Raw genomic sequence first — 20,178 nt, 5'->3', positions numbered from 1 at the left:
CTGTTAGGTTCTCGTCCTGACATCCTCCCCTCCTCTCTCTCCTTCAACAAAATTTTGCTGAACACATGTCACATCACACCAGACCCTGGCACAAGAAGCAGTGGCTACGACACTGACGGAAATTGTTTCTGCCTGCAAGGAGCTCACAATCTAAAGGTGGAGACTGACACTAAACAATCAATGTCATGGTCATTCAGTAGCAATTGTGTGAGCACCATGAGTGCTATAAAAGCACACAACTGGGCTCCTGGCTTAGTGTGAGGGGCTCAGAGGGGCTTGCTTGACTAAGTGACATCTGATGCAAGCCAAGCTCTTGAAAAAGAACTGACTGTGGGGAGGGGGATGAGAGGTGGCAGGTGGCTCCACTCCAGGGATCCTTCAGCCTCTTGGGACATCAGAGCCACTTGTGACCCAACCCCCCATCTCCCACCAGTTAAATTGGCTGACCCAAGATCAGACACCAAGTGCCATGCTGGCGGGACTGCGGGGAAATTGGAGACCAGGCTGGAGGCCCTGGAATTCAGTCCCATCCTCTGGAGAGGACGTAGCTCCTCCATTAAACTCCCCTCAAGGGCTTTGAACTGCTCACACCTGTGCTCGGGAATCCGACTCTGAGGAATACACCCTCCTAAGGCAATCCAAAGAAGAAAGCAGAGCAGAGGCACAAGATGTTCACAAAAGTGCTACTTATAATAAAGACCAGGAGTGTAACAAGGGGGGAAAAAAACACAAGATGAAAACATAATAGCAAGCAACTGGCAACAGCAGAAATACAATGATGTAGTAATGGCACAAATACAATAGCGCTGTTAAACTTGACAAGAGTGAGAATTATGTCAGTACTTGAAACTGTTTGCATGAAAAAATGGCCCATGAAGGAGACGGAAGAACACAAACCTGTGTGTTCACCCCGACCACGCAGAGGCGTTGGCTGCTGCCCTTCAAGGAGGTCAAGTATAACACGCAAAAAACCCCAGAATGTTTCTGTTCCTTGCCCTAATAGCTTGAATTCTGAATTATGTCTTAAAAATTTCTCAATAACACTTAAATATCCTAGAGCTTGAAAATCATTTTGAATAATACCTGATTTTGAATCCAGCAATTAAATCACTTCTTTGTACACTACACTTCTCAGAAACAGTGCCTAGAACTACAGAGACAGGACAGAGAGCGGAGAGTGAGGAGAGGGGACTGACTGCCAAGGGGCATGAGGGAACCTTCTGGGGTGATAGAGATGTTCTGTGTTTTGATTGGGGTGGTGGTCTGTCAGAATTCATAGAATGATAACTTAAAACATGTTAATTCTCTGTATGTAAATTATATCTCAATAAATCTGATTTAAAGGAGGTGGTCTGGGCCTGGTGGCCGAGGGGGTCAAAGGTAAGTAAGGGAGCCTTGCCCGAGCAGTGTCTGGGTCTCAACCCTAGTGTTAGGCCCCTAGAAGTACAGTCAGATCCCTGCACGTTGCTAAGGAAAGGGGTGACAACAGGTGGGGAGACTGATGTCATCCCTTTGCCCTCCACATTCACTCTCCACCCTTCTCCACCCTGCTCCGTGCCCTGGGAGGCTGATCCACACGGCCTGGATCAATGGTTCCCTCGGACTCTGGCTTCCAGCTAGCTGGGTTCCACCAGTGGGAGGAGATCATAGGGCGGGAAGAGAGTGAGGTTGAGATATCTGTTCCCTGGCTCCCTCACCACCATCCCTCTACCGAAGACCACAAATCCTGCCAAGCAGTCCTCCCCTGCGGCTGCCTCCCCTGGTCCTGGTAACTTCCCTCCCCTGCCCCTTCGTGCCTGGGACATCAACAGTAAGTAACCTGCTGTCATTAGCCTGGGGGGGCACATTCCTTGATACTCTGCCCTCCCTTTTGTAATCAGCCTCTTTATTAAACTCTCCTGAAATTAAAAACAAATGAATGATCAAACAAACCCCACAACCCGCTGCATGAATACTTCCTTTGCCAGGAAGATCACTACCAAACGGTTCTATGACGGGGCAGGTCTGCAAACTGGAAAATGTTCTTTCATGCCGGTGAAACATGTTGAATGACTTAACTTTAGCCAGTCTTTCATTTGTTTGTTTTGATTCCTACTGTACAAATGAGGAACCTACAGCTTCAGGAGAATAAGCTCTTGCCCAGGTGGCTGGGCTAGTGCTGGCAGAAGGATAGAGCAGATGCGATCACTGGTCTACAGTCTGGGGACTTTAACTTCTGCTCCTCTCATTCCAGACACGGGCTCCCCCAGCACAGCCCGCTCCATCAAGCAGCTCTCCTGTTAGAAGAACCTTCTCCCACAGAGCCCACGGTGGCCCTCCCATCATTTCACCCCTCGGGCTGGCTCTGCCCTCTGCAGCCCCCTCCCCCTACGGCAGCATTTCAGACAACTGCAGAGAGCCATGCTGGTCTCCTACGTCCTCCTTTTGGGGAGCTGGAAGATATCTGTCTGGGTTCTGTTATAAAGAGAACAATCTATATATATCTTGCTATTAGCAATTCCCACAGAGCAGCACGAAGGAATCAATCTTGGAGAGAAAGGTGCTAATGCAGGATCCTGCATCTTTATCACTTTTTCCTCCTCCTAAAAGACCATGTTCAATCATCTCCATTTCCCATTCTTTGGGCTATAAAGCTAAATCTATGGCTTCTGTCCAAAAGGCCTGACATAAAGTCAAAGAGAAAGGAGAGAAAATGAGCCTTATTGCGCAAGATAACACCCGGGCCCAAAAGTGCAACAGGACCATGCTTATGAAGCCAATAGCATCCGAGATCCTGATAGTGCATGAGCTGAACCTGATGGAAACAATTTGGGGGTGGGGGTTGGGGGGTGTTGTTCTATTTGTAATTTTTTTTTTCTACTCATCTCATGACCATTTCACCTGTACTTGAGTCCCAGGACATAAAATGCACAGTTCTTCCACCACGCTTTTGCCCGTCCTGTTTTTCTGCCTAGACTACCCTTGGCAGACTTAACCATCTTGCAAGATCTTTTATTCAAACAAGTCTTACTGAGCACAGCTACCTTGTGCCAGGCTTTGTGCTAGGGATTGAGTATGTAGCAGACAGTAAGGCATTAGGAGGTGGAGGAGTGAGAACAGTACCCTAAAGGGAAAGGAAGTCTAATATCTCTTCTAACTGGATTGCTGCCATACTGAAGCCCAGTTTGCACAGTGAAATGTCAGAGATCTTGAGAGAGTCTGTACAATTCTATGCAAATCACACTTAATGCCCAAGTTCACCTCTATCAACAGTTCCCAGATAGCCTTGAGAACTGGATGACCCAGGCACTTCCAGACCAAGAACTGCAATAATATTCCAGCAAGCAAAGCTAAGAGCTGCCTTTTGAAGAACAGCAATTAAACATTAAGCTTAGCAACATTCTCACTTATAAATTAAACTATCACCACTTCAAGCAAGAGTTCTGCTTTTTTTTTTTTTGTAATCTACAATCAGCTTCTGGTGGAGGTGAAAAATGTGACTTAATTTTTAAAAAGGATCCCTCACTGCTACTGTGCATGTTGCAACATTCCACTATAGTTACCTGGAGGCAAACATTTGTGCCTCCACCCTTTATGTCCCGGTGCAATTTCCTACAGGCAGAGAGCTATACACCAGGAGGACTTTACTGGACCCTCTAGTCCCGCTGCAGTTTGGGTGAGGGCTAAGGAGGGGTAACAACAATCTCCCAAGGCCACCGGCGAGGGACATCTCCTGTATCACATCATCTACTTAACCGGCACAGCAGCCTTATGAGGCAGGGCTATTATTCTCCCCACTTGGCAGACGAGAAAACCCAGGCTCCAAAGGTTACATAGCTGGAGAGTGGCAGAGCTGAGATTCCCACCGAGTTGGTAGGCTCCAAATCCTGTCTTCTTTCCTGAGGGGAACACCACGCTGCCTTGGAGAAACCATGGCAAATGCCGCCGACGCCCTACAAGGTGGACCTGGGCCTGAGGATGGACCAAACCGCAGCCAGGGGACACTGAGGTCTTCTGTGAAATGTGACGCTGTTCCTGGTTTTCATACTGTTAACGAGCCTTGTTTGTTTCCATTTCCAAAGGTCTATCTGGCAAGATAGGTGCTTAGAGAGTCCTCAAGATATTAATCCGTGGCTCTTCTGCGTCACTCAGTGTCTACTTTTTACGTAGAGATTCAGAACGCAAGGGAAGCTGTCAGTTTTATCAGGATATAGGCAACTGTCAGTGACGCAGAAATCAACTTTTGTCCTAAAGAAATGACATGAGGTACTTTTTAGATGGTGACTCTTCTCGTGGCTGCTTCCCTGGGACAGCAAGACATCCCTACAAATGTTTTCTGACAGGTCCCCCTGCGTGTTCTGTCAGCTGCCCTTGTGACTAACACAGGCTGGGAAGCCCGCGGGCACTGCAGTGAGACAGGCCTGGTCCCAGTTTAGTGCCACTCAGGAGTCTCTAATACTCTTTTACCTGTGATGCTAATGGTACTAATAGTACTATTAATAGCAATAGTATCTAACTCTGTGCCAGCCAGTGGGCCAGGTACTTGGTGCAAATTACCCTACTGGAATTTCACAACAAGCCTGTGAAGTAACTGCTAACATACCCTCATTCTGAGGCTGAGCGAGATTACGGCAACTCGCCTGGCATCACAAAGCTGGTAAGCCCCAGAGCGGAGATTTGAAAGCAGGCAGCCTCATTTCAGAACCCACGCTCTCAACCGTGACGCTGCCCTTGGTTTCCTCTCCTATAAAATGTGCTAATCATCCCAACCACAACTGTTATAAAGTCATGAGAAAAGTGGAAACTGAGGTTCAGAGAGGTTAAGCAACTTGCCCAAGTTTACACAGTCAGCAAATGACAGAGCCTGGTCTGAATTGGGGCCTTTTGACTCTACATTGTGGGCCCAGGACCTAGGCAGCAGGTGGTTGAAAGCGTGGCCTTTGAAATCCCATGTCAGGGTTGAATCCCGGCTATCGTTTACTGGTTGTGTGACCCTGGAAAGTTGCAAACTTCTTTGAGCTTTAGTTTCCTCATCTAGAAGATACAGAAAATGATACTCATCCCACAGAATGGTTGTGAGGGTCCAGAGAGATGACATACATAATGGGCTTGGCCTAAGGCTAGGCATATAGTAAAAATTCAAAGGACCAAATACTAGGATGGGAAAGTGATGTTATGAGGGTTAAGAGTGTGAGCTCAAAAGAGAAAAAATTTTAAAAAGCATTAGTTCAAGAGCTAGAGTGCCTGTGATCAGGTGGGTCCCAGTCCAAGCATATGCCATGTGACAGTGGGCAAGTTACTCAAGCTCACTGGGGCTCAGTGTCCTCCCCTGTAAATTACAGGTTGTTAGGAGATTCCAATGAGAAAACACAAGCAACGTGCTTAGAGCAGAAAGGGGTGCGTGGACAGCACATGGTCAGAGCTAACTGCTCTCACTATTAATGATAAACAATAGCCAGAGTTATGTACTACTCCACACCACACTTCCTTTGCTGAAAATGTTTAAAAAAACAATTAAATGCTATAAAACACGGCATTATTGCCATGGCTGTACACGCTTCATGGTTTGACCTAAAACTAGCCTTCTCCTCATATCACTCCCTTCACCTTTTGTTCTGCAAACAGATTTCTTCAGAAAAGAAAATGCAGGGTATTCAAATGGGGACCAACAAGGACCTGACCCCTTGCTAGGGGGAACGGGTGAACAGAACCATGCAAACCCATCCTCACCAGCTGCCTTGCTGAATTGGCCTCTTCTCTCTGAAGAGATCCCACAGCGGCCTGAAGATCCCAGCCCAGGCTGGAGCAGCCAACTGACACTCCCCGCAGAGCAGGAGAGGGCCCAGAGGCAAGGCCCTCGGCTCTGCAGGCTTTGTGGGTGGTAAGTGCTGACTCCAGTTTCTCTATTTTCCCATGAAAATGCCTATAAATATATCTATAATGGGAAGGTCACTGGTTGCACAAGTTTCTCAAGAAACTTCCCAACTAAGAGACGGAGGAATGGATCTGTCAGGATCACCATCCAGACGTGGCAGCCCTGGGCAGACACGCGCAAAAGCAAAATTCTTCCTGCCCTCGGTTTCTGCCTCCCCCTCTACTGGTGAGCTGATGCAGTTCTTATCTGGAACTTGATAGCGTGTAGAAAATAATTAGAAATGAAAAGGTTATTCATAATTTTTAAATGAGTTAATTAGTAAATCCAGTCAGACTCACTCATTACAGTAATTAATAATTGATTATACTTGAAATTAAACACAATTTTTCATCAAAAATCTAATTAAATATCTGTGCTTTCGCCTGTTGATTAGATCACTTGGTCTGTTGGAAGAGAGTCTTTGTTAAGGATATTTGTGCTTGGCTGAGACAATTAATTTGGTTTTTAATAATTGATAGCTCCTTACAAGTTAGTCATCACAGCCTGTAATTATGGTCAAGCCACAAGATGTTCATCCCTTGCCCTCAGCAGCTGAAGGAGACCAAGCAACAAGGCTGCTACCCGCCCGGCCTTGAAGCAAGGTTGGGAGGTCCTCACACCTGCAATGTGTTCACCTGCATGAGCCTACTCCCACCTCGCAAACATCCTTCTGAGGTAGTGGGCTGTGCCTATTTTCCAGAAGGGGAAATCAGAACTCAGAAAGAGAAGGAATTAATTGCCCAAGGGCGAACAGCTGCTGTGTGGGCTTTCGCTGGGCTGAATCTCCAGGTGACAAAAGGAATTCCCCAGGCTTGCCTCTCTGACCTGACCCTTGGATATGAACTCTAGAGTCCAGTCTTAATGCTTCTACACAGATAGAACTTTATCAGAAGGAAGTATTTATTCTTGGCAAGGACATACTATCAATGACTTGAGACACAAATCCTCCCGAAGTGACCTTAGATCTACCCTCTCCACCTACATTGTCATTGTCTTTGTTGAGGCCATCAGCTTTTCCTGACTAGTTCACTGCAATAGTTTCCCACCAGGTCTGCCTTCTACTCTTTCCTTCCTCTACCCTTATCTTTCTAAAATAAAAATCTGACTATGTCCTACCACGGCTTAAAATCATTCAATGGCTTCCCAACTGCCCAGACAATAAGGTCCTCAACTTGTCCTCCTAGCTGATCTTCATAATCTGATGAAGATTATGTATAATCTCCTGTATTAACTCCAATGGTGCACCCCACACAAATACTTCAAATACAGAAAATTTCTTTGCCAACACATCATCCTTTTTCAAGTCTTTGTAAGTTCCCCTACTTTGAAATACCCTTCCTGCATGTCTACTTCTGGCTAATGCCTACTTTAAAATTCAGCTCAAACATCACCTTTCTCAGGAAGCCTTCTCTAGTCCCCTCGGCTGGGGTTGGGTATTCCCACAGCCCCTGAGCTGCTGTGTAAATCAATCAGTTTTAGATTTGCCTGCTAACATAGCGATCTCCTCTTTTAAGCTATGATGCCTCAGGGGTAGGGACCGTATCTTTAACCCTAGCACTTAGCATCATGCCTGGCTCAAAGCAGACACTCTGTATGGTTTGCTGAATGAAAAATAAAATTCATAAAATCGTAGATTCTAAGACTGTCAACACTGGAAGAAAAATTAAAGGTCGTCCAAGGAAAACCCCTAGTCAGTGCTTGAATCTTATTCTTGCTAAGTGCTCACTGAGCTCTATTTGTACGCTTTCTGACAGGGCGCTCACTACTTCCAACAGTAGCCCCTATCTTCAGATAGCTAAAGACCAACCATGTATTCTTATTAAATGGGAGAGGAAGAAACCCACAGGAAAGAAAATAGGAGAGAGTTTGATTAATCATGTAAAGATTTATTTTTTCTCATTGAACTAGACTACATGGTAGAAACTTCAAAACTTCAATGCAAAACAAATTGATGTCTATATGCAGCAAACGACTTTAGAACAGTGACACTGCCTGTCGAAAAGTCTACTTGCTTAGGAAATATAATAATGTCAGTCAAAAGCAGGAGCTGTGTCAGTGGCTGGTGGGGACACAGTATTGGTGGTGCCTGAAGAAACTTCATACAAAGCAATGGTGCATAGAACCCCGCAACCCTCACCTTGATGCGATCTGTATCGATGACACACCTCTCACGGAGCCTGGGTAGGCCCTGACCTCTCCCAGTTTGGCTGTTCCTTTTAGCCAAGGACCAAGAGCAGGGATGGCAAATGCCTGATACGTCATCAATATTTTCCATTCCTGTGACCATGACAGACATCAATCACAGAATCTTTCCCAACACAGCTTTCTAGGCAGCAAGAACTAATCAATCAGATAGAAGGAGAGATGAAACAGGCATGCCATCCTGGCCTGGGAGCCAAGAAATTCTCAAAGCTAGTATTGACAAGGGGAAAAGACCTGACATACCAGAGGAGGATTATTATAGCTTGAGCTACTTTAGGAGACATTCTTGTTTCCAGGACTGTCATCTCCTGACCCCTTGCTTTTATAAAATTGAAGCATCCTGAGAGAAAAGTGAGCACACAACTTGTATCACCCAAACTTCCATCCATGCCTGAACCCCATCTCCACCTTTTGAACAGTGGTGGCCCGTGCTCTATTAATGGCTCCTAGTGGCAGCACTTGCTACCGCTCAAGACAGCCTCTTCCCAGCCACACTGGCTTTTCTTATTACAAAGTTCTTTTTCACACTGGGCAGCACTCTGTCTTCTTTTGGCCTCTGCTGATTAGTTCTATTTCTATTTGCGGGGCTTGTGCTGAAAAAGTCCCCTTTGCTTAGAGAATCATCTCAGCATTCTCAGGCGTGGGTTCAAGGCCTTCTCAAGTTGGCCGGACCTATCTTAAATCTGAGAATTATAGCATCTGAAGGCTGGAAAGGACAGGGGAAGCCAGCCTTCCCTTCCATGCCTTGCCAAGAGGCTGAGTACACAGAGGCAGCAGACCACACAATGCCCACATCTTTCCAGGTTAATATCTTCCCTGGGAGAAGACCAAAGGGCGGGGTCAGACGTAGGAAACCAGACTGTCAGAAACACATCAGAGGACTGCGGAGTGAGAGCCGCCCTGCTGCAGCCAGGCGGGGGGACAGGCAGAGCTCTTCAGGGCCCTGTCATGCTGGGGCTCAGGTGAGTGGGACTCCGCACTCCACGCATCCCCCCGCCAGCTCTGTCTGCTCACTGGGACGTGCTCCTCCTCAGTCGGAATCTCCCTGGGTTCCTGATGATGGTTTAACTCTGGACCTTGGTTGCCATGATACCCTCTGACTGCCTCGCCACACCTTTGCCTTCAGACGTGCTTTACCGGCAGTTTCCCTCCAGCCCCAGGGCACTGCATCTCCTCACTGCAGCCGTGAGGCGCCCACGAGAGAGGCTGCCTGCTGCCCAGCCTCTCCAACTTGTCATTTCGTTTGTAGTGACTCCAGTCTATGACACGCATGCCATAGGTCACCACCGCAAAGGCTAGTCCTACTGAGTGCTAACGCCTCTGTGCTAGGCGCCCAACACGTGAAGGGACACGCACTCAGCTTCCTTCCTGGTATAAGTGCAGAGCGGGGAGAAGGGCCCCGAAGAGCTGACCCTGACAGTTTGGGGGTGCAGGCCATCCAGCACGCCAGCACTGCTTGGCACACACTGCGTGCTCTGACTGCCATGCTGGTGAGGAGCCTCAGTGCCCACAGCTGTCTTGGTCACTGCCCTCTGGGCCAAAGGGGAGCCAAGGGAAGCCCGGGTCAGGGGGCGCTTACCCACGAAGTACGCCAGCAGGATGACCAGCGTGGCCGAGATGACGATGGCGCTCAGGGCTGCGCACTTCCAGTTACAGTACTTGGAGGGCTTCTTGAGGTTGAAGGCCGGCCGGGCAAAGGTGCTGCGGGGCAGGGGCCGGGGCGGAGGGGAGTACACCGTGCTGGACGTCAGCGGGTACCCTGGTGACGTGGTGCAGAAGAGCGGGGAGGTGCCTCCAGGCTTGAAGAGGAAGTGCCTGCGGACGGAGAGGAGCAGGAGGGCATCAGGGTCTGCCGGCCGCCTGGGCGCCCAGACACACCTGCAGGACACAGGCAGCGGTAGAAGAGGCATGCAGAGGAGCCTAGAGAGAGAGTCACCCAGAGACAAAGGGAGGGACGCGAAAAGGAGAACACAGACCAGACCACAAAACAGGGCACATGAAGACACGTTTCCACGGAACATGGATGGGAGAGCCCTGTCCGTGGGAAACCCACCCAAGGCAAGGCAGGTGTTACCAACTCAACAGAAGGCTGGCGTTGAGATCCTTTTCCTGGGAATGGATGGGACTCAGTTTCTGTTTCTTGGGGAACAAACTCCCTGTTCTCTAAAATTATTACAGTAGCTTGGAAAGTGTCTAAAATCCTGTTCTATCCCCTGGAGACAATAGGGCCTAAAATTTTTCTTCTCCTTCCAGTATGTACATTGCCAGTGCATCCTGGCTGAGGATTGAAGTACCATTCTTTTTAAAGGGGGTCTTGTTGGTGTTGAAGCGAAGAAACCACCACTAACTTCCACCATGGCCAAGAGTCCCCTAGTGGCTGTTACACAGCCAGTGGCAGCAAATGCCTGCAAGTCACTCTGCTCAGAAGCCAGACTGCTGCCTTCCAAGCCCCAGGTAAAAGCTGTGTGAGAGGGCAGACGGGCAGCTGCACCCTACAGCCCAGCTGCAGTCTTGAGGGCAGCAGGCCACAGTCAAAGCACATGGTTGTGGCCAAACTAGGTGTCAGGGAATCCTCCACAGCTTGGCTTTAACCATGGCCATGGGAGGACTTGCACGCAGCCTGGGAAGTGGGGTGCATTAGTTGCACTGTACACCCCTGCAAGTCTTAGGGGAAACCCACCTCTGTTGGGGTTCCAGATGCCTCAGGCCACAGAATACACACTCAGAATACATACGATACAGGGCCTGTGCTGCATAAACACCGCTACATGAGATGGTTTTCAGAATGGCAAAGGCAGCCAGTGAGATGCCGAGAGCTGCATATTAACAAGACTGTTAATATGCTGGGGGACAGGGTATTCCAAGGATACACTGTTGCAAGTTGAACATGGACTTGGGGATGGGCATGCAACATGGGTCACCTCCCCCAGGAGATCCCAGGGAAAGGTCTCAGGTCTGCATGCAAGCGCAGGAGCCACGGGGAGAGCACACACAGAGAAGAGCATGGGGATGTCACCTACCCGTCACTGTAAGCCCCATCATGGCGGGAGGCGCCGAGAATGTCCATCTCAATGAGGTTGTCCTGCAATGTCCCTAGGAATGGCTGCTTGCCTAGGTTTCTACGCACACATGGAGACATGAATGAAGCAATGAGTCATGCATCGATGAGGGGGATAGTAGAGAAACACATAAAGTGGCTGTTTGGTGCAGCTGTGCGTGAGACCAGCGGGACGCGGTTTCCAGGCGATGGGTCAGTGTGCAAGCCACATGTGCAAGGGGTCCACCTGGCACAGAGCATCCAGAGGGAACATTCTCTATACAAACCCGAACATCTGGCCATTTGTGCATCAAATCACAGCTCTCGCTGAGGAGGCCTGACATGTGTCCAACACTGAGCTAGGTATGTTACAGTCATTTTCTCAAGTCTTCAAAATAGTTTAAGTGAGGAAGGCATGCTATCCCCATTCTACAGATGAGGAAGCTGAGATATGCAGAGGTAACAGGACTTGCCAAGCTCACCAGCTAGCAAGGTCCAGAGTAGAAATTTGAGCTCAGGTTTATCTGATTACAAAGCCTGTTCTTTCTCTTCTACTTGATACTGCTTACAGCTGCTTAAAGGGTAGTAGAGACACTCATTTTGCTAGTCCAAAGAAAAAAGAAAGTCAAGCATTTTTGGCTATTATTTTCTAAAGCAATGTTCTCAAACTTGAGTAAGCATCAACCCATCTGGAGTGCATTGCTGAGGCCCACCCCTAGAGATTCGGGGTCAGCAGGGCACATGGGGCCTGAGGCTCTGTATTTCTCTCAGGTTCCCAGGTTGGTGCTGCCCATGGTTGGAGTATCATGGTCCTTTAGCTGTGCAGGGACCTGGATGATGACTGGTTAGCAAGGATGGCACCACACAGAAAACAGAGGGAATATTCTGTCCCCCAAGTACACTGAGGGCAGCCAGCGCTTTGTGACTTTGCCTACTTCTAACCCAGAATGAAGACAGATACACTGGCCCTTTTTGGTGTCAACCAGGCTTGCTACGTGACATCATTCACACCTGAGTGCCCTGGGGCCTGTTTTCTGATATTTTCAGGGTTGCTGCCAGCTCACTTTCAGACCCCATAGTGAGTCATTGCTAACACCCTAGTGGTGGCTTCAGCCTGTTCCGTGTGCCCGGAGGAAGGACTAACTGCAGAAAGCTAACTTTTGGGCCCACCCCTGCCAAGAACCTTCCTTCTGACTTTGGCCAGGTCTTGAGAACCAGTATACCCAGATTCAAGTCCCTTTTATGCTACTTTCTTGCTGTGTGAGTTTGGGTAAAACCGTTAACCTCTCTTAATCTTACTTCCTTCATGTAAAAAGGCATTATAATACTAAATTCACAAGCTGGCTATAAGGATCAACTGAGATAATGCTGGAAGAAGTTTTAAGGACTATACAAATATTATAGAAGGACTAAAGCTAAATATAATAGCTGCTATCTACCCTGTATCTACCACATAATTACTATGCTCAGAGCTCTGCAACTATCTAATTTAAATCTTATTCCTCAAAACAACCCTACAAAGTCTGTATTATCATTGCTCTTTTGCAGACTGGCAAAGCAAGGCTCACAGAATTAACTTCTAACGTCGTATCATAAACCAGTGACACAGCTGGAACTGGAACTGGGGTTTGTCTGACCCCAGAGCTCAGGCCCTCTCTGCTTCATAACCCTGTCTCACTCTGCACGGCCTTGTGACTCCCACCCCCTGGCCAGCCTCAAAGACCAAAACGAGGAGGGGCTGTTAAGTACTGTTTCAACGTCCCATGTCGTTAACATCCGTGGGGGGACAGCGAGAGATCAAGGCAACACTGTTTTGTAGCCAGGCCGCCGAGCACTGCATAGTGGTGGGGACCCCTGGTTCAGTGAGTCACCAAGCGCTGTCTGGGCCCAGCAGCCTGGACGGTAGGCTGTTCTGCTGCTGTCCAGGGCCCCTGAGGCCTTCCACAGTGCCTGGGAGGAACTGCAGGGGTGTGGAAGTCCCTCAGAGTGGCTTCATTTCTACCTCCATGCAGGTGGCTCTGCTGATGGGAGGCTTGGTGGCCCAGTGGGAGGCACACAGGACCTGAGTCCCAGACCCATCATTCACTGGCCCTCGGCAGGTGAGCCCATCTGAGCATCCACAGAAGGGGATAATGCTCGCTTATAGAACCAAAGTGTAATTTGGGTATCACTTCTCTGCTCTCAACCCTCCAGTGACTTCACAAGCCTTTTAGAATAAAACCATAGTCCTTACCAGGGCCCACAAGATTTTGTAGGATCCGGCCCCTGCTACTTTTCAAACTCATTTTCTGTGCTACAGCTTCACTAGCTGTTTCTCCAACAAGCCAAGCCTTTGCTTTCATCTGCCTCCCCCAAATACCTCTATGGATCAAATCCCTCCCCCAAATACCTCTATGGATCAAATCCCTCCCCCAAATACCTGCATGAAATATAACCTCCCTTCTCAACTACTACCTTCTCACCCTAATAGCCCCCACCCCACTCTTCCCAACCTCGCCCTAGCCCCTTGTACTGATTACTCCTCACAGCACTCAACACTCTGCATATATAAGGAGAATATAAGGCAGTGCCAGTGCAAGGGGCCAGGGCATGATTAGGAAGAGAGAAATGTATATCCATATGTTTACACACATGTATATGTGCATATATGTTTACCTGCTTATTGTATTTTTTCTTAATGCAATTTAAGTTCCACGAGGCAGGAGTTTTATCCATCTTGTTCACTGCTATCTGCCCAGAGTCTAGAAGAATGGCTGGTATGTAGTAACGGCCCTCAATAAACATATGCCGAATGCTGCTAAATTCAGGGTTATAAAAGGGAAGCAAGCCAGGCATACAGCAGGCACACAGTTGGTGCTTAACTGAAGGCAGCCACAGGTGGTGTTTTATTATTACTTCCTCCGTCCCTTGCATTTCAGGAGGGAATTGTCTGCTCTCTCTACAGTGTGAGCAGGTCCCAAGGCCCCTGCCCAGGGGGCCCAGGGAAGAGCTCTGGTCGCCTCCCTGGGGCCTGCGGCTGGCAGCATGGCACACTCCCTAAAGGCCCGGGAGTTGGCTGGCATCACTAGCTGGGACTGGGCTCTCAGGGTCAAATCTATAGCTTAAAAGCATTAGAAATACACAAAGAAATAAAATCAGACAAAAAAGACAAAGGATAAAGACAAAAATGTTAACAGTGGGGATTTTTAAGTGACTGGATGAAGAGTAATTTTCATTTTGATTTTTGTAATTGAAAAGGAAACAGTTATTTCTAAAAAGGGAGAGAACAGATAATTATCTCCTAAAAGTACAGATCTATCAGGACAAGAAAAGAGGCAAGGCAACAGAATAAAGGCCTTCTAGAGCAATAGGGTGCCAGATCTCCTGAAAGAGCTTCCACATTCAGCTAACTCGGCTATTAATCACTCAGATCACTCGGGAATTTGGGGGGACGTGAGCACTTGCTGAAAATGCTGGCTATTCAGAATGCTACTGCTGCCTCGAAAAGCCTTACTTTGTACTTTTAAAACTTAGTTGTGGGTCAAATTATTTGTCATCATTTGACTGATGAGGAAACTGAGGCCCAGAGAGACATGTGCCCTGCTCCCAAACCCACAGCAAGTCAGGGGCAGAGCTGAAAGTACAACCCAGGTGTCCTGACTCCCAGTTCAAGGCTCCCCTTTAAATTTACCATCCCCCGCCCCAACACTCTGGGTGTCCAGTTCTTCTGAGAAACAGAAGCTGTAAGGATTTCTTGATGAGGACCCTAAGCTGCTGGGCCCACCTTGGGTTGCAGCCCTGCATGGTCTCCTCTCACTGCTGCTGGGAGCTCAGGTAAGGCCACCTGATTCACTTGACCTGCACACTGGTGGGTGTTATTGCCCCATTTTACAGATATGGGAACTAAGGCCCAGACAGGTTAAGTGACTGCCCAGGATCATAAAGCAAAGAAAAGGCAGAGATGGGACTCACACCTGATCTCTCTGACCTCCCAGCCCCAAGATGCCTCCCAGGAAGGAGGTCAGTAGTACTTGGGGAGGGAGCTGCAGCCAAGTGGAGCCCTGTTCTTAAAGCTATTCTCAGAGCGGGGGAGGGACTGGCTCCCCTTTCAGCTTGGGTGAGTAGTGCGGGGGTGGGGGAGGGCAGCACCTTCTACTAGCCCCTGAACTGCCTGCAATACGGGCTTCCAGGCCCATCTGTCTGACCCAGGGCAGGCTGAGCTCATCTCGCAAGGGCAGAACAAATGGCTTTTAGGAAGGAAGTGGCCAGGAAGCTGCAGGGGCCAGTAGTTCTTCAGGACTGTCCTGTTTAACAGCTCACCTTCTCCCAACGAGTCCATTGTCCTGGATCACATTTCTGCCCAAAAGCCCTGGGAAAGCCACTGCTGCATCTGATTCCCACTGCTACGTAGAGGGGCAGGACAGGCAGGGATCAAACCCCACCACCTGCAGCTGAGCCTCCAAGGGGTGCAGTGGGTCAGTGACTCAGCCAAGGCCACACAGAGAGTTAGTTATAGAGCTGGCATTTGAACAAATGAATAGGGAAAAAAAAAATGAACCAGGTACCAGGGCTTCCAGACCACAGTGATACTTCTAGAAGGCCAACCCCATAATCCACCCTCTGATTTAAAGAATGCTGCTAGCTACTCACCACCACTTCTACCACCCCGAGCTTCCATGCCCACAGGGAAGAGTACAGCCTCCTTTTCACGTAACTCAAGACCCTCCTCTGCAGAGGATCTCTGTTTGCTCCCATCCTCAGGAGACTCCCTGGGCTCCCACCTCACCCAGCTGTTTGCCATCTCTCCAAAGGCCAAGCTCTCTCCTGGCCCTGTGCCTATGCCCAGCAGTCCCTGGACTCAGAATTCCTTTCTCCCTGCAGACTCCTCTCAATGGATTTCTGACTATAAGAACCAGGAGGCTGGCAGGCAGTGGGGAGTGGTCAGTTGTATTGGCTCTGGAGCCCGCCCGCAGAAGGGACCCTGGCCCTGCTACTTACTGGCTGAGGGACCTTGGGCAAGTTCCTTCTCTGTGCTTCAGATTCTTCACCTCTAAAATGGGGATGATAATAAGACTACCCATGTGTGCAGAAGAGCTAAGACAGTAGTCCTGACTGCAATGCTTTGAAAGACCTGCTTATAAAGGTTGGCCCTTGGCTGGTGTCTAGGAGGTTAGGTTTCAGGAGGGTTCTCACCATGAACTGATGAGAGTGGCCAACTCACTGTGCCTAAGCTATTTGCGTGAACGCTGTGGTTTATGCTGAACACCTGCTTTCCTACTGGGAGTGTGGAATTTGGGTACTCGCTAGGCAAGAGGTACCTATGTGAGAAGCCCCCAGCACCCTGGGCACTGAGGCTCTAATGAGCTTCCCTGATTGGCAACATTTCACATGGGTTGTCACAACTCGTTGCTGGGGGAATTAAGCACATCCTGTGTGATTCCTTTGAGAGAGGACTCCAGAACCTCATGCCTGGTTTTGCCCAGACTTCACCCCATGCGCCTTTTTCCTTTGCTGATTTTGCTTTGTATCTTTTCACTGCAATAAGTCAGAGCTATGAGTATGATGACTATATGTTAAGTCCTGTAGTCCTACTAGCAAATCATCAAACCTGGGGCTGGTCTTGAGGACCCCCAACATACTACCTAACGAAAGAGTTTTGAGAGCTAGTATGTGTGAGGTGCTTAGAACAGCATCTGGCTGTTTCCAGTAAGGGCTTTTTGCGTATTCGTTATGATTATTACTTAATGTGCCAAAGGAGAGGGAACCACAGTCTCCTCTCTGCTCAGAGTACTCCCTCTATCAGAGCATTATTCACAGTGCCTGTCTTCATTCACTTATGGGTCTGGTCTGTTTCCCTCAAAAGACCATACGCTTTTAACATGGCAGTGGGCTGTGTCTTATGTGTATCTGCGACTGAATCACCAAAGACAAGGAAGACTGTCCATCCCAACTCTCCGCAATGCTCAGGGGTTGGCCTGGCCTGCAGGAAGGCACTGTATGCCATTCTGGGAACCACACCAGGGCTGGGCTGGAGACTGCCAGGGTGGCCCCTATCCCTGAGGGTGGGCAGGGCTGTTCCCCAAATTCGGTGTGACCACAACATGGGCCCCAGGCTCCCAAACCAGGCTGCGATCAGATGAGCTAGAGCCAAGGTCTGGCAGCCGCCTGCTCTGGCTTCTCCTCAACTGACAGGAGCCTGACGGGTTATTCATCAGACAGTCCCTGTGAAATCAATTAAGCGTCTGTTGCTGCAGAGTACAAAAGAAGTGGATCAGGGTTTGGGGGACCCTAATATATGGCTCCCACCAGAATGGATCACAGGCACACTTGAGGAGCTTAAAGCACCGTCTTACCCCAGCTCTAGGGAGCACAGGTAGGCCCAGGTTGCTCGCTGGGGGACTCAGTCAACCCTGGAGATTGTCAGAGGTACAGCGAGAACAGAGAAAGGAGCAGGCTTACCGAAGCCCTCTCCTTCCTCCTTCTGCTAGCCTGTCTTTTCCTGCCAGCATGAAACCTAAATTCCTCTCGGTCATTCTACCAGCTGTTATAGTATGTGCTCAGCTATTTATTTTAGACTCCAACATAGACTCAGTCTGACAATTAGGGAATGGTCTGTGACTGTTTGTCTGGCATTGAGAGGCTCCTGTCCCAGTGGGGCCTAGCAAAAGCTGTTCAGGACAACTATCTCAAATAAGCCCTTCTCTCTTGGTCTTCCAGGCCTTTGCTCAGACTGTGCCTCTCTCAGGCCCTCCCTTCCTCTCCTCATGTTCCTGGGGGACTCCTGCTTGCTCTTCACCTCTCAGTCACACTGTACCAGGTCTACCAGGAAGCCTTCCCTTTTCCCCACTCAAGTCTGAATTAAGTAAGTTTATTCATTCATTTTTTCCATCATTCATTCATTTTACCTGTGTGTGAATATTTATCAAGCAGCCGCCATGCTGTGGCAAGCCCTGGGTTGAGTGCTGGGGATCCCAAGCCAATTAAAACATAGCACATTTGCTGTGCTTACCTCTGCCATAGTATTTATCTACCGTAGGAGAGTCTGTTCTCTTCAGTGTCTTCCCTGTTAGGCACATTCAGTGAACATTTACTGGATAACAAGTACTACGTGATAAGCAGTTGAGCACTTACTGTACGCTAAGACATTTTCAGACATTATCTTAATGTAATTGCTACAACAGCCTTAAGAGGTAATATAATGGATTAAATATAGCCACAAATTCTTTGACACTTCTCCCAATGAGAAATGGGGTCTGTTTCCCTTCTCCTTGAAGCTGGCCAGCCCATCATTGTTTTGGCCAACACCATACGGCAGAAGTAACACTGTGCCATTTCCAGTGCAAGCCTTTAAAAGGGTCAATGGCTTTTGTCTCAGTGCCTTGGGGCCCTAAGCCACTAAAGTATGAAGCACAACTACCCTACTAGGAAGACCATGTGGAGAGGCCCTGAGACTACATTACAGAGAGGTACCACTTAACCTAGCTTTCCAGACATCCCCAGCAAGGCATGTAAGCAAAGCCATCTTGGATCCTTAAGACCAGTCCAGTTGCCAGCTGGGTACCACCAACTGACTCCTGTTAACACCATGTGGAGCAGAAGAATAGCCCAGCTGAGCCCTTCCTGAACTCTTGACTCACATGGTGAAATATAATCAACTGGATGTTATTTAAGCTACTAAGTTTAGGAGTGGTTTGTTATGCAGCAATAGATAATCAGAACAGAAAGTCACTATTATTGTCTCCATTTTAGAGATGAAATTTAAGGTCTAGGCCCACAGTTAGTGAAGAGTAGGATAGGGGTTTGAGCATAGGGTGTATCTGGCCCTAAAACCTGTGCTTTGAACAATTTGCTATGGTGAACGGACCATCACTTATACCTGCAGAATATCGGGATCAAACTTACTTTTCCAAAGAAGAGAAAAGGTAGAACCTACTATTTCTTCTTAATTTGTCCGGTGAGTGGGAGCTCAATAAATATTTTTTGAGTAATTTTTCTTTTCACAGGGTTGCTAAAGGAAGCAGATATATATAACAAATGGACAATAGCTTTTATGGTGTGGCTCTTAACTGCCAGGCACTATGCTGTGTACTTCTTACATATCTCATTTATTTCCTCCCTACCTCTTTGAGATGCAGGAATTCTTATCTCAATTTAAAGATGGGGGAATCAAGGATCAGGGATGATAAGGAACTTGCTCAGCCAGTAATGTTAAAGCCAAGGTAGGAATGAAGGTCCATCAGACTTTAGAGACCCTATTCTTTTCATCTGATCAGCCTGTGATTCTACCTCCCAGACTTGACATTGATCCCTCTTAAACTGTACCTTGTTAGTTTTGTGCCATCAACCGGTTAAGGTCAGTATTAAGATCCAGAATTATGATTGTGTTATCCAGTGTATTAGGCACCTCTCCCAGTTTTAGGCTGTCCTTAGATGCACAGAGACATGAAAAGGGTTGGCATCTGGGAAAATGCTTATAAATACACATGTATGTATTATACATGCACAGACATATACTGAATATTAAATATATGTACTACAATAATATATATCATATATGATGTTACATATGTGCATGAATATATATATATAAAGTGGTATATGTATGTACCTATGTGTTAACAATGATTGTTACATTTTAGTGATAGATACAGGTGATTTTCTTTTCTTCTTGCTTATTTCATTTTTTAACTGTTCAGCACTGAACATTGCTTACTTGAGTAATGAAGTATAAGGAAAAAGAAAAGGTTCCATGTGGTTTGTGTGGTGGATGTGGGAGATTAGAGGGTCAGAAAGGCAGGTGAGCACTGGCTGATGGGGCAGGAGAGGTGAGCTGGGACCACCATCGCATCACAAACTAACCATTAGGAAAACCTCCCTACTGCTTGTCCTCTATCTTCCTTTCCCTTGGAAAACCTGGAGTCTCAAAGTAGGGAGATCCTAAGTGAGAAGAAATGAACATCTGAGCAAAGGGAGTGGCGACTGTGGTCTGTGCAGAGAATCAGAACCACCCATTAGTTGCTGGCTTCTTTTAGCCACGTTTAGTCATTCAATAAGCACATTGGAAATA

General features: G+C 48.0%; 1 protein-coding gene across 1 annotated transcript in view; it reads right to left on the bottom strand.

Moving 5' to 3' along the window:
- The window catches only part of TENM4 (teneurin transmembrane protein 4), a 431,057-nt gene that overhangs the window by 202,264 nt on the left and 208,615 nt on the right, over nt 1-20,178 (bottom strand). Inside the window, exons 5-6 of the mRNA XM_069469155.1 lie at nt 11,116-11,214; nt 9,675-9,910 (exon numbers count right to left, since the gene is read on the bottom strand). Of these exons, the coding sequence (XP_069325256.1) occupies nt 9,675-9,910; nt 11,116-11,214 (335 nt within the window). The remainder of the gene's footprint in view (nt 1-9,674; nt 9,911-11,115; nt 11,215-20,178) is intronic.

This window comes from Eulemur rufifrons, chromosome 6 (assembly GCF_041146395.1).
Source record: "Eulemur rufifrons isolate Redbay chromosome 6, OSU_ERuf_1, whole genome shotgun sequence".
NCBI classification, from domain to species: domain Eukaryota; kingdom Metazoa; phylum Chordata; class Mammalia; order Primates; family Lemuridae; genus Eulemur; species Eulemur rufifrons.
This window is presented reverse-complemented; position numbering and strand designations above follow the sequence as displayed.